The sequence below is a fragment of the Gallinula chloropus genome (genome assembly GCF_964237585.1).
Source record: "Gallinula chloropus genome assembly, chromosome: 28".
NCBI lineage: Eukaryota > Metazoa > Chordata > Aves > Gruiformes > Rallidae > Gallinula > Gallinula chloropus.
The window spans coordinates 2,714,646-2,729,068 of record NC_140113.1 but is presented as its reverse complement, the minus strand read 5'-3'; the positions used below and the strand labels follow the sequence as shown (position 1 = coordinate 2,729,068).

General features: G+C 50.9%; 1 protein-coding gene across 2 annotated transcripts in view; it reads left to right on the top strand.

Moving 5' to 3' along the window:
* Positions 1–418: 418 nt before the first annotated feature.
* REXO1 (RNA exonuclease 1 homolog) overlaps positions 419–14,423 on the top strand; it is a gene marked incomplete at its 3' end in the record, with an annotated part of 47,520 nt that continues 33,515 nt past the window's right edge. For both annotated transcript variants that reach the window (XM_084276183.1, XM_084276182.1), the window contains exon 1: positions 419–605. In XM_084276183.1, coding sequence (XP_084132309.1) covers positions 434–605 — 172 coding nt within the window. In that variant the 5' untranslated portion in view covers positions 419–433. The remainder of the gene's footprint in view (positions 606–14,423) is intronic.

Below are 14,423 nucleotides of genomic sequence, written 5' to 3'. Positions count from 1 at the left end.
TCGGGGAGCGGCCCAGGCCCAGCCGCGTTCGGCGTCACCCTGAGGGGAACCGGGCCCGCAGAGCCGCCCCCGCCCAAGGGACTGAGCCCCGCACGCCGCTGCCCAGCCCTGCGGCAGCCGCACGGGCGCCTCCGGCACCCCCAAGAGAGACGGGACGGGACGGGGCGGGGCGGGGCGGAGCGTGGCTCCCCCAGCGCCGCCCCTCCCCGCGCTCCACTCAGGCGCGCCGCGGGCAGCCCTGTGCGGGCAGCGGCGTCGCGGGGGCCTCGCCGCCAGGCCCGTGCGGCTCCAAGATGGCGGCGGGCTGGGAGCCGGCGGTGTGAGGCGGGAGCGCATCGCTGCCGCGTCTCCTCTTCCTCTCCTCTCTCCTTTCCTTTCCCTTCCCCCCCCCGCCCCGCGGCCCGGCGCCGCTCCCCGCCCCGCAGCCGGCGGGATGCTGAGATCCACCGGCTACTTCCGCGGCATTGACTGCCCGTTCCTGGCGGGCGGGGGGCCGGGCGGGGGCCCGCCCTGCCGCCGGCCCTACTGCCACTTCCGGCACCCGCCGCTGGCGGCGGCGCGCTGCGGAGCCCCCGGCGCGGGGGCGGCGCTCGGACACGGCGCAGGTACGGCCCCGGCCCCGGCCCGGCGGGTCGCGGTCCCTCCTTCCCCTTCCCCTTCCCCTTCCCCTTCCCCCTCGTCCCCGTCTCTTCCCCCCCACTCCCTTCCCAGGGCGTGGCTCTTCCCGCCGCCATCGGCCCCGGCGCTGACCCCCGGCTGCAGTTTGGCCTCCCCCGGGCAGGGGCAGGCCCGGGCCCCTCCTCCTCCTCCTCTTCCTCCTCCTCAGGCCTGCCCGCCCTTTAGGGCCTGGGGGTATCACCGCTCAGGGCTCCTCGGGTATTCTTCACCCCTCCCAAATCCCTCTCCGCTGGGGTGTCCCCACCGGGGTCCGTGGGCATCATCCAGGCAGGGCGGGCGGGTCCCTCTCGGCCCTGAGGTTGGGTGCAGCCCTGCCCGGGCATTGGGCCCTTGGCTGTCACCTCTTGGTGCCGCTGGAGGCGGGTCTGAAGGGCTTTTTTCTGCCCCCACCGTCTCAGAGACGCTGCTGTCTCCTCTCGTCACCATCTGCTGGCTGCCACGGGTCCCTGTGGCGCAGGGGTGGTGGAGTGCTGCTGGTCAGAGTCCCCGTTGCTTGAGGATACCCTGGCCCTTCACCAGGGCGGAGGCTGCAGCAGAGTCTCTCCATTCTGATCCCTTTCTTTGTCCCTCGGGCACCCCAGAGCTGCAGTCAGTGGGGTGTCAGCAGGCTTCCAAAACCCCTGAGCAGGGCTGCTGTGCTGCCACAACCCTCCAGGAGGTTTGTGGGGTTTGGGAGCTGGGTGTGATGCATTCTCTAGTCCAATGCTGTGAGGCAGGTCCTGCTCATGGGGTGTTAAGGTGTTGGGGATGGGGGGGGTTGCAATGAGCTCTGCCCCCTCCTAGTGAAGGACTTGAATAAGACACAGAGTGCCAGTGACACTTGGTGACAGAAGAAATAGCTGCTGTTCTATGTTCTTCCAGCAGCTCCTGTCAGAGCCCTGGGACAGGCTGCCCAGGGGGTGTAGAGTCTCCTTCTCTGGAGATATTCCAGCCCCATCTGGACACAGACCTGTGTGACCTGTCCCAGGGAGCTGCTTTGGCAGGGGGTTGGACCTGATGAGCTCTGGAGGTGCCTTCCAGCCCTGTGATTTTACTTAGGGACATTATTTCCTGAGCTGCTTTGGAGAGGAAAACCTTCATTTGGTAGAATGCTGCTTGCTTTTTGGTAAAGCTTTGTCCTCTCTCTTAGCTGTGCTGCTTAGTCTGTGTGAGCTCTGCCAGCTTGAAGGAAAGTTGTTGAAATTAAGCAAAACTTGCCATAGTTGGTTTTTTTTTTCTGTGCTTAACTTCAGGTTGTTCATGGGTTTGAAAGACGAGGAGTTTTTTGTGTCTCCTGGTTACCAAGTCAGCTCAGCACGACTGTGGTTCAGTTTCAACAACAATAAAAAAGCATGGCTGGGGCTGTCCCAGGCAGACACAGCCCATATTAGAAAACCAAAAAAAAAAGTAAAAATTTGGTTGTTTCAGTGTTCTTTTGAATTTGAAAAACTCCCCAATCCCCTTTAGGATGGCCTCTAGGTGCTTGATGTTATAGTTACCTTTCAGTGTACTATTTCTGTTTGTCTTTAAATATCTGCAGAGTGTCAGTTTTGGAACTGGATGTGCTCATTTTGGTCTGACACCTGAAACAGATGCTGCTGTGCTAAATTAATGCTGGGGCTGGTTTTGACTTTTGAAATGGGGAAGTGAAGGTTGGGCTGTAGTAAAACCTCCTGGTGCACCTGGAAAGCATTGTGCAGATTCCAGTGCTGGCTGAGAAGTGTTAGTGCAAGAGCTGGGTGTGAGGGATGAGAAAGAAATGATCCCAGTGCTAATCTAGTTGGGCCTGGCTTGGGTCTGTCAGTGTCCCAGGAGAGACAGTGTGTGTCTTGGGGAGTGGGAGTGTTTTATTTCCCATGTTACAGCTCCTACAGAAGCTCTGGCTTTTGGAAAGTGAAAACTGTGAGTGTGGGTTTAGTTTTCCTAGCTGAAGTGTCTGCCACTTGTGAAAGAAGCAGGATTTCTGGGGGGTGACCTGCTGGAGGGGAGCTCTGTGGAGAAGGACCTGGGGGTGCTGGTGGGTGACAGGGTGGCCATGAGCCAGCAGTGTGCCCTGGGGGCTGAGAGAGACAATGGGATCCTGGGGGGCATCAGGAGGAGTGTGGCCAGCAGGTCACAGGAGGGGATCCTCCCCCTCTGCTCTGCCCTGCTCAGGCCCCACCTGGAGTGTTGTGTCCAGTGCTGGGCTCCCTGGGATAAAAGAGACAGGGATCTCCTGGAGAGAGTCCAGAGGAGGGACAGAGATGCTGAAGGGCCTGGAGCATCTCCCCTGTGAGGAAAGGCTGAGTGAGCTGGGGCTGTTCAGCCTGGAGAGAAGAAGACTAAGGGGGGACCTTATGAATGTTTATCAATATCTTCAGTATGGGATGCAGGGGGAATGGGCAGCCCCTTTTCAGTGTCTGTGGGGACAGGACAAGGGGCAATGGCTGCAAGTTAGAGCAGGGGAAGAACTTTTCCCCAGTGAGGGTGAGGGAGCCCTGGGACAGGCTGCCCAGGGGGTGTGGAGTCTCCTTCTCTGGAGAGATTCCAGCCCTGTCTGGACACTGACCTCTGTGACCTGTCCTGGGGAGCTGCTTTGGCAGGGGATTGGACCCAGTGAGCTCTGGAGGTGCCTTCCAACCCCTGTGATTCTGTGATTATCCCAAGGGATATCTCCCAGCCTGCTCCCTCCCACTCCTCCCGGCCAGCTCGGCGTTGGCTCCTGCTCTCTTTCCCAAACTCCTGGTATCTAACACATGGCATAGTTGTCATAACCAAAGACTTGTAAACTGCTCCTACACTTAGTGTTGGACTGTGTTGATTTTGATTGAAAAATGGAAAACAAATGATAAACCTGCTGCAAAGCAGCCTCTTCTGGAAGGACTTGAGACGGGTTGTGCCAAGGTGCCTGATTCCCGGAGCAGCAGAAGCTGCTTCCACAGTCAGTGGTGCTATAGCTTAACTTCAGCCTTTTCTGGAGGGTTCAGGTTGAAGTTCTCCTGCCTCTTCTCTACCTGAAGCTCCTCTAGCCTGCAGGATGTATTTAAGATTTGCACTAGAGGGTGTAGTAGTTTAGCTAGCAGCCAGGCAACCATCCTCTTGAAAGCAAGTTCTCCATCCAACACCCCTGGCAGTGAAGCTGCCCGTTTGGTTTTAAAGTAGCCTTGTAACAGTGCACTTGGGCATACTTGACCTATTTAATCACATCACTTGATAAATCAGCTTTAAAAGCCTTTTTTTTTTTACTTTTTCCTTTTTTTTTTTCCCAGAGCAGGTGGGTGGCTGCACCCAGAGCTACGGTGCAGATCTGAGTTTTCTGGGACAGTGCTTAGGAAAAAAGGACAACATCTAAAGAACCAGCCTGCTGAACGTATTGATTCAAGGCTGATGTTGACTTTGATGTTTTTGGATCGCTGTAGGACTGGCAGTAACCCCAAAATTCTTCGTAGATCTTCAGCCTTGAAAGTAGCTTTTGAAAACTGAGTGCTGGAGTTGGCCTTGCCTGGTCACTGTGGGAGGAGGCTGTGGACACGTGCCAGATGGAATCAAAGAATGGTCTGGGTTGGAAGGGACCCCAAGGGTCACAGAGCTCCAACCCCCTGCCACAGGCAGGGACACCAACCTCCAGGCCTGGAGCTACACAAGGTTGCCCAGGGCCCCATCCAACCTGGCCTTGAACACCCCCAGGGATGGAGCACCCATCCCCTCTCTGGGCAGCCTGTTCCAGCCCCTCACCACTCTCTCTGGAAAGAACTTCCCCCTAAGATCTAATTTAACCCTCCCCTCCTTCAGCTTTAATCCATCCCCCTTGTCCTGCCATTATCTCCCCTTTGAACAAGCTGATTCCCCTCCTGTTCCTCTGCTCCCTCCAGGGACTGGGAGGCTGCAATGAGGTCCCCCCACAGCCTTCTCTTCTCCAGGCTGACCCAGCCCAGCTCCCTCAGCCTCTCTCCATAGGGGAGCTGCTCCAGCCCTCTGATCATCTTCGTGGCTCCTCTGACCCCTCTCCAACAGTCCCACATCTCTCTTGTATTGATGGAGCAATGAGGAGGTGAAAAAGGGAATTAGTGGGACATAGTATTGTTCCCCTTTTCTTTGCCTGCCCTTGCCCCACTCTTCCAGACTTCCTGAGGAATATAGAGTTCAGATGCTCATAACAGGTGATCTTTTGGATTAATCTGGTTGTCTTGTGGTCCCATCACGTGGAGAGAGGGGTGGAGAGGCCTCTGTGCCTGTTAGGGGATTGTCAGTGACAGGAGGCTGGAGCTTTCCTCTGCCCATGGGTGTTTGTGTGGGTCAGGCTTTCCCTTCCTTTCCCCTCTGAAAGCAGCTCAATAAATACCAACTCCTCAGGTGAGGAGGGAACCAGCCTGATGTGTCCAGTCTGTAGGGCACATTCAACCCGGGTTCTGAAATGTTTCATACTTCATGTGGGAGATCTGTTCTGGTGTCTTCACTGCAGGTGTTTGTGTTGTTAAAAGAGTGCAGCTTGTGGAAACTCTGTGCTGGCTGAAAGCTGCAGAGGTGCTGGGACAGCAGCTTGCACCCATGAGATACCTCCCATGGTGTCAGTGGGCTGAGAAATGGGACACGAGCCTGTGCAGGGCTGGGGATCTGGAGGCTGCAGATTCTAACCCTGACTTGGTTGAAGTGCTTTTTCCATCTAACAAAATGACTAAAGCCCACCTGTTTCAGGGCAGGATGAAAAGGTTATTGAATGTGTGTGAAGTGCCTTGAAAGTGTGCTGTGTAAGTGGGAGGGAAGAACTGCCTTCAGTCCTAAAAGCGGCTCTTCAAGAGCGTTAGAGGAGGAAAATAGGTTTGTCTTTAAAGTCTAGGTCCTGAGTGTGCTGAAAGACATAAAAGAAGCATAATACATCTGTTCATAAATATCTTAAGGAAACCAGCTCCCTGGTTTGCTGGTTTGGCTAGCAGCTGTCAGGAGATGCTGAAGGAGTGGATGTTGTTTGGAGGTGGATGTTTTTTGAAGCCGGAGCAGAAAGCTGTGTCCAGGTCTGAAGGTCTGAGTTCCTCTTTGTCTACTCTGATCCTGGTGTTAGCCTAAGATGGGAAGAGCAAGGCTTTCAGCACCTTGCCTGGAAATACTTGATTCTAGGGCTGTGAGTGCTGGCAGCTGCTCAGCAGTTTTCTGCTGAGGCCCAAAGCTTGTGGAGCAGTTTTCTTGCTGCGTGGATTTTCTGTTTGGACAGGCAGAGCTTGGCAGCTCAGATCTAGATTCCATCTTTGAAAGATGACCAGGTGGGTGCCTGTGGTACTGTCCAGCAAGGGAATTTTTCACCTCAGTGTGATTTCTACCACCCAGCCCACAAATAAGCTGCTGTAATGTTGTTGGGCCAGGTCAGCTCTGGGGAAATCCTTGGGCTTATTTCACTGGGTTTAACTCTGTTGACCCTGTCGCTGATGCAGGACAGCGCTTCACCTCTCCATCCTTCAAAATCTTCAGCCAGAAAGGATGGCAGTGACTTGGATGTAAAACAATGTGCAGAATGATACTTGGTTAAACCTAAAGTGGGCTCTTTACATGTTGAAACCTGGCTTTCATCATCCTCAGCCCCACGGATCACCGTAGGATCACAGCTGTTGTGTCCTTCCCTGGTCAGGTTCCTCCAGCTGCTGGTGGTTGGTGGGAGCAGCTCCTCTCTGCTGGCTGGGATTGCCTTTGTCTGACTCAGGTTGTAGTGCAGACTCATCCCTCACATAGAAAGGATGAAAAAAGTCTCTTAACAGGTGTCTTTTCCTGCCTGCAGTCGATGTGCAACATCAGGAAAGAGCCTTTATCACTGTGTTTGCTACGGGGAGCTTGAGCAGGAATGGAAACACCTGAACTGCCCTCAGCAGCTCTTCACTGAGAGGAGATGGGGTGGCTCAGTGCTGGGGGCATCACAGTCTCCAAACTGAGTGTGGGGGGCATTGCTAAGACTGCTTGTTCCCTCCCTGCCTGTGTTTAGGACAGCAATTATCAAAATGGCTTTATTTCTAATTGAGTTTTGAAATGAAGTGGGTTTGAAACCCCCCCTTGCCGGTAAGGCCAGGCCGTGTCCTTTCATGTGAATCAAGGCTGTGTCTCTCCAGCAGTCAGGGATCCCTTCTCATTTGGTGAAGTTGGCCGTTACAGCAGGTTTCCTGTGGCTGAGCAGGTGCAGCTGCTTTGTGTGCTGGGATTTTGGCGTGGGCTGGCAGGGCACTTCTCAGTCTTGCTCTCTCTGCAAGTGAAAATGACTCTGGGGGGGGGGTCACTGTTTGGGAACCTGCTGTGCTTGCCAGCTGGTGTTGGGCAAAGCTGGTAAAAAGCAACATGTACATGGCTTTCCATGTGCCAGCCATTGAGTTAACGTGGGGCCTTGGTCCTCAGGGTTGCAGCTGTCTCTCAGATACAGGGACTGCAGAAACTGGAGTGGTGGGATGGCTTAGTGGGGAGAAACACAGGGGGATGCAGAGAGGGGAGCGACTTGGCCCTGGGCTTATACGTAGCTCTTCCTCACTCTGCTTACAGATGTGTGAAATGTGTGAAAAGCAGGAGTGGGGAGCAAATCTTCCTGGTGTGCCAGAAGGGTTTTGAAGGCTGAGGGCACAGGGACCTGCCTTGGGTCCTGGGGGCAGTAGCCTTGTGCTGGTGTCAGCAAGCTCCCCGTGCTCCTCCCTGCCTGGCACAGGAGCCCTCAGCCTGCTCTTGATGAACTTCTCTCACCAGTGTGGAGTATCTTGCCTGACATTTAAAGACTTCCTCTGATTTTTATTATTTCCCCCCCTCTAATGGAACACAATAGTGCTGTGTAAATTGTGTGGAAAGCCCAGTTTGCTGCCCTGTGCCAGGTGGGATGGGTGGGAGGTGCTGGGGCAGCGTGTTGGCTCGCAGAATAGCAGAGAGGTGGCAGCGCTGGACTGGTGGCTGGTGACAGGACTCTCTCCCTGCCCTCCCTGGAGCCTTCCCACTGGGACTGGGGCTGGAGAACTGGGGTGGTGGTGGTCTCTGGTGGGACAGTGTGCTGTTGGGGGGGGAAATCAGAGGCATGAGGGGATCATTTGGCATGACTCTGGGGAATCACCCTTTGGGAATCTGCTGTGTTTGCCAGCTTGTGCTGGTCAAATCTGGTAAAAAGCAACACATACATCTGGGGAGTCAGAAAATTCCCCAAGATGACCGTAGTAGCACTAGGAAAACAGTCCAAAAGTCCCTGCAGAGGGCTCAAGTAAAACTCAATCTGAGTTGGGAGTAAATGAGGAGGAAGGCGGGACTGTGGGTTGGTAAGTCCTGCCCTAATTATCTCTGCAGCCCAGAAAGTGCTGTGTCAGCACGTGGTCAGCGCTATCGTGCCATAAGCTGGAGTGTCTTAGCAGCACCAAGCAGATATTAAAAGCCTCAAGTACAACATGAACAAATATCTGCAGTATTTATTAACCTCGGGGAGCTCAGGTAATTCTTTGAAGTTCTTCACTTGCTGTGAGCTCGGGTTTTGGGGAGGGTTGCAGTACGTGATGGGGGAGCTGTTGGGGAAGAGCCTTCTCCAGGGAGGCTTCCCACGTGTTGGCCATTCATTTAACCTGGCACCTTGCTCCTCAGGGCTGCATCTGCCTCTCAGACACAGGGAGTGCAGAAACTCAGCTCTGCTTTTGGAGGGTTTAGTTGCACAAGGACTTTGATTTCTCTGGGAGGTCTGGCTCTCTTATTAAAAGAGAGGATCCATGCTGAGAACTGGGGAGTGTGGGGGGTTCTCTGGTTAAGAGTCTACAGGTGTCTGACTTACAAAGGAGCTGTAAAGTATTAATGTCAGCTTTTAAGTTAACTAAAGCCAGACAGGTTTTAAAACCAGTTTTGGGTTTAGTCCTTCGTTAAGTCACAGCTGAAGTTACAAAATAGACCTTGAAAGGGGCTCTCCTTTGCTTGTTAACTTTGTTTTCGAAGTGTACAGTTGTGCTTGTGTTGAATTACTAGTTTTGGGGTGTTTCTTTTTCTTCAATGGGAATTCTTCACCTGAAATAGTTAAAAGAAATAAGGCAGGTGCTGAGGAGATAAGTTATCTTGAGCAAGCCAGAGAAAGGCTGGAAAATTTAGTGGCTGGTGGGTGAGGAGTAGTGTAACTGCTTGTGACCATGCTGGCCAAAGTAAATTTTCAAGGCAGAATTGAATGGAGAGAAAAAAGAACTATGGAATATTTGAAGTTTTGGTGGTTTTTTTTTTTTATTTCTTTGAAAAGAAGGATTGCTCTACTAATTAAGTTTGGAGTAGCTTCTTAGTTTTTCCCTAGTGCTTGCACAGGAGATGTGGAAATATTTTCTGGGCTGTTTCAGAAACAGATAAAATAAATTTCTGTTAATTTTTTTTTTCCCAAAGAGAATTTCAACTTTTTTATTGGTATATTGAGAAATAACTTTAAAGGTAAAATGAGAGAGGGAATGGAAAGATCTCCAAAGAACCCAAACACTGAATATCCAGATAAATGGTATCATTGATTTTAAAATGGTGAGATGCCTTCAAGCCTGTGTGATCACAGGCTGTGGGGTTGGGGTAGTGGCCTGGGGAGCAATCATGATATTTGGGGTGTCAGCCTTTGCTTTCTACCCCTCCCTTGGCAAATATACCAGTTATGGGAAAGATGGTTCCCTTTAGGACAAGGTCACATTTGTCAGGGATCTGGATGTGCTTCTGATGCTCTTTCCTCCTGCTGCTGTTGTGGCACCTGAGTGGATGGGGCTGTAAATCACTGTGGCCATAGAGGAGTGTCAATGATGGCTCCTGTGTGGACCAGCCCATCTTGTTCTGGCTTTTGCATCCTTGGCTTTAACTGGCATTGCTGTGTGAAGCAGTGGTGGTCCCAGCTGTCCTCCAGGACTGAGAGGCTGTCAGGAGGGTGTAGCTACCATATTTACTGGGCTTGAGGACCTTTCAGGTGCCTCTTGTGTTGTGTGAGAGGCAAAGCTGCCCAGGTTGTGCTGTTTTGACTGGAAGCAGGTGTGTGCTGTGTCCCTGGATGTGTCTGTCAGCTGCTGAGGAGTGTGCAGTAACATCCTCTGGCCGAATTGAGCTTCCTACCCAGAGGAGTTGTTCCCTGAGGATGCTGCCTGCTCAGGAGCAATGCAGCCCATGTTGGAGCTGCTCCCTTGCTGGATTGAACTCCCATCTCCTCTCTGGAGTGTCAGCAGTATGGAGCTGCTGAGCTGAGAAAGCAGCTGGTGGTTTGTATGAGGATGATGTCTGGCTTCAGCCTTCACAGGCACTGAGTGCTGTTGGTCGACAACATCTGGTGAAACCATAGCCTGACCTCAAGCAGGCTTTGTGTCACAGCAGCTGTAAAAATACACCAGTGGCATGAGTGACTGTTCAAGCTTTTTTTTCAGCCTTGCTAATTTAAGATTTTCTTTTCTCATATTTGCTTCCTTTTCTTTTCTTGTTTTTTGCCACGGAAGAAATGACCATGTCAGTTTGTGAGGGACTTTTGGCACAGCTGCATCATAGAATCACAGAATCACAGGGGTTGGAAGGGACCTGCAGAGCTCATGGGGTCCAGCCCCCCCTGCCAAAGCAGCTCCCCAGCTCATATTGCACAGGTCGGTGTCCAGACAGGTCTGGGATATCTCCAGAGAAGGAGACTCCACACCCCCTGGGCAGCCTGTCCCAGGGCTCCCTCACCCTCACTGGGGAAAAGTTCTTCCTGTGCACCAACTTGGCAGCCATTGCCCTTGTCCTGTCCCCACAGACACTGAAAAGGGGCTGCCCATTGCCCCCTGCATCCCATAATGAAGATACTGATAAACATGAATAAGGTCCCCCCTTAGTCTTCTTCTCTCCAGGCTGAACAGCCCCAGCTCACTCAGCCTTTCCTCACAGGGGAGATGATCAAAGCTCCTCTGATGAAGTAACAAATGTAAGGAGTGGGGTGCATAGGGAGAGGTATTAGCTCTCAAAGCTTACTTCCCTGCTGTTCTTAGACCAGCACGAGGTTATCTATGCTTTTAATGCTTAATTTTAATAGTTAAATTCAGTATTTACAAAGAGAAGGAGGAAAAAAAAATCATTAGGACTAAGATTATGGTTAAAGTTGAAGAAACATTTCTCTTCTCTCCTCTTACCTGCCCTCTTAACCCATTTATTCTGCATGGTTATTTGAAATGTACTATTTTAAATCTCACTGTTAATTATTTCCAAGTGGTTGGATATCATTGTTAAATTAACTGTTGGAAGTTTGCTTGGATTCTCACAAACGAGCTCAGCCCCAAAACCTGCCACTTCATAGAATCACAGAATCCCAGCCTGGGCTGGGTTGGAAGGGACCCCAAGGATCACAGAGCTCCAACCCCCTGCCACAGGCAGGGCCACCAACCTCCAGGCCTGGAGCTACACAAGGTTGCCCAGGGCCCCATCCAACCTGGCCTTGAACAACCCCAGGGATGGGGCACCCACCCCCTCTCTGGGCAGCCTGTTCTATATCTTTTGTGCTGCCTAATTCTGAAGAGTAGCAAAACTCAGCCTGTTGGTAAAGAACTTTATTCTTGAGAAACCCCTGTCTCTTCTCTGTAGCATGAAATGAAAAGCCTCAAATCTTTCTCCAGTGGTGATAATTTTTCTCTAATGGCAGAGGCTGTGGGTTTGCTGAGTGCTGGCACTGTAAACACTGGCAGGCTGCTAAGCTAACAGAGCTGTTCTGGTGACGTTAAAATAAAAATTTAAATCTTCTAAAGAGCTCCCCCAACAGCTTTCACCTTCCCTATCTCCCCATGAATGCACCTTTTGTTGCCAGCTCCAGGCAACCCAGGAAAATAGGTGACTTCAGCAGCAGCAGCTCTTGAAAACCTTCATTGTCTCCTGGCCTGTGCTGGTCCCTCTGCAGTGTGGCCCTCAGACCTTTCTGTTTTGTGATCCTAATTGCCATAAATTTGAAAGTTTGTAATTTTTTGCCTCCCTTCTGTTTAGCAGGAGCAGCTGCTGCTTAGCAACTCGGTGTTGTATGTGGAAGGAAGGTAGTGGTCATGTCCCACATAGGTGCAAGAGCTTCGCTTCCCTTTCCAAACCTGCAGGGTGATGACTGGTACCCATCATAGGTCTGGGCTTTTCTGTATTTAAAGCATCCAAACTATGTGTTCTGGGAGGGTGTTTTAAAAACCCCCACATGTTTTTCTGCAGAATGATTCACTGTAGAGTAAGTTTTGACATCAAACAGGTGACCTTGTCCTCCCATTATTCGCTTCATCTCAGCCTTTGTTTACTGCCTTTGCCTGCTGCACAAACTAGAAGGACCAGAGTACAGCAGGGAGTCGTTAGCTTACTGAAGCTCTGTAATAAAACAGCTCCACCTCAGAACTGAGGCCTTGTTTCCCAGGACCAACATGACTGTAACCAAGAAAAAAACCCCACAGTCAACCTTGGGGTTTTTTAGAAGTATCTTGTTTGACCCTTCTATGTACTCTGCCAAAATAGCTGGTTTAAGTGCAGTTCATTTTGGAATATTCTGAAGTAGTTCTAGGTTAAATAAATCGTTCCCTGAGGTCCTAAGTTATTAATACCTTGTTTTGTGTAGTGTTCATATTAACTTCACCTTTTTTTTTGTGTCTCAGAAGGGCTATTTCATGTGTCTGAAGCATATGAATTTATTAAAATAGTTTGTATTTGAAAGAGTGTCCTGATAGCAGTTCAGCTCACAATCCTATAAGGAGTTGTCATCTCAAGTCTCATTACCTTGTGATTCTCAAAGGATAGTGTAGACTCGATTTTACACCCCCAAAAAGAGTGATTTGAGGCTGTGAGATGCTTCTCACTCATTTTGCTTCATCAGACACACTGCAGATACCTCGTGTCTGGGAATAGCAAAGTCGAACTGGCAGGGACCTTTCTTTATACTGGGGGTATTCCAAGTAGTGTTTGGAGTGGAGAAGAAGAGGTGCAGAAGCTGAAGAAGACTCCTTTGAGTTCTGTCTCCAGGTTGTAAGAATCACAGAATCATGGGGGCTGGAAGGGACCTGCAGAGCTCATCGGGTCCAACCCCCTGCCAAAGCAGCTCCCCAGGACAGGTCACACAGGTCGGTGTCCAGATGGGGCTGGAATCTCTCCAGAGAAGGAGACTCCACACCCCCTGGGCAGCCTGTCCCAGGGCTCCCTCACCCTCACTGGGGAAAAGTCCTTCCCCAGATGGGTGTGGAACTCCCTGTGCTCCAACTTGAGGCATTAAGCATTAAGGTTATCTATGCTTTTAATGCATGAAGGGGGGTGTAGGTGGGTGCCTGCCTGTGTGGGAAGGGGTTCAGTCACCCCAGAGACCCCTTCATCTCTCCTAGGTTCCTCGAGTATAATTAGGTATCTGAAAAGGTGGCCTGAACTCAGATATCACATTTAATTTCTTTGATTTTGGGGACCTGTGTGTGTAGATGGTTCTCCATATATACTTGTGTGTGTGGAGATTTATTATATATAAATAAAACCCCCTTCTGCTTGTGTTTCCACTGCATTGTCTGCAAATGCATCGTGGCTGAAGGTGACAGCCTTGAGTAGTACCCTGGCCCCCACTCACACAGATGCCTTTCATGGGAAAGGTAGCCTTTGATCAGCGTTGCTTGGGTAATCCATCAGGCCTCCTACACTCTCACTAAAGAGCTCTTTCATGGCAGTACCCCAGAGCCTGCTGGCATTCTCTGAGATCATAATGTGTCTTTACATACTCTCCTTCCATTCAAAGAAAATGTGCAAATGAGTTTTGTGCTGTCGCTGAGCAGCAGGGAATGGGACTCTCTGCTTAGGGTGTCTTTTACTTTCTCCATGCCCTGCAACATTGAAAATAAATTGCTTTCCTGGGTGGACAAGGTGTCCTTTTGTGTAGTTTGAGCTCTGGGGTTGGGGTGTGTTTTGCTGGGGTAGTGTTTTGAGTTGTTTTTATTTTGGCAGGTATTTAGGTCCAGACTCTGTTCTCGTCTCCACTTATAAGCCACCTAATGACTTACTCTGCCCAAACTACCAGCCTTTCAACTGTTCTCCTAGCAGGGCTTGTCCTGCAGTCTAGGTCTCTGTCCTGACTTAGAGGGTAATAGCTGACTCCTCCAGCCTTCACTGCACTGGTCTACTATGCTATGGAGCTGATGTTTTGCAGAGTGGTGGGAAATGAGGTGGTGGGTATGGAGGGCTCTCTGTTCCCTATCAGTTGTTGGGCTAGTATTGATACCTAATTATTTTGTTAATCTGTGTATATATACCAGCATCCACAGTGATGCTTTTACATCTTAATTTGTTCCTAGTTTTGCCTCATACCCCATTTCTTTGTGGTTTCTCTTTCCAGTGAGGGAGGCTCTGGGTATCAAACACCACATGCTCAGATGCTTGGTTTGCCACCTCCTCCCTGAGCAGTGTACTGGGGAAGAGCTGACAGCAGCGTGGGAAATACTCTTTTTGTCCTGGTCATAAAGTACTTTGTGATAGGTGGAGGGAGAGCTAGTCAGGGAAATGCATCACCTTATTCCTTTCCCCACATTTCTGGTCCTGAGCTCAGGCTGTCCTTAGGAAGCTGGTGACATCATGCTGCCATCACCCAGAGTCCCTGCTCAATCAGGAGCTAATTGTTTTGAAAAAAAACCCAACAACTTTGCAAACTCAGGAGGATAAAAAGTGTTTTATGAAACCAGTGGGGTTTTTTTCCCTTTTTTTAAACCCAGTCTCTAGTTCTGTGCTTGTTCAGAGGCTGGTTCTGCCAGCTGCTAGGCAGGTTCTTTTCTTACTTCTGAAGGGATCTCTACATTCAGAGCCCCTCTCATGAAAACAAAAATAAATCTAAGAAAAGACTCAGGCTT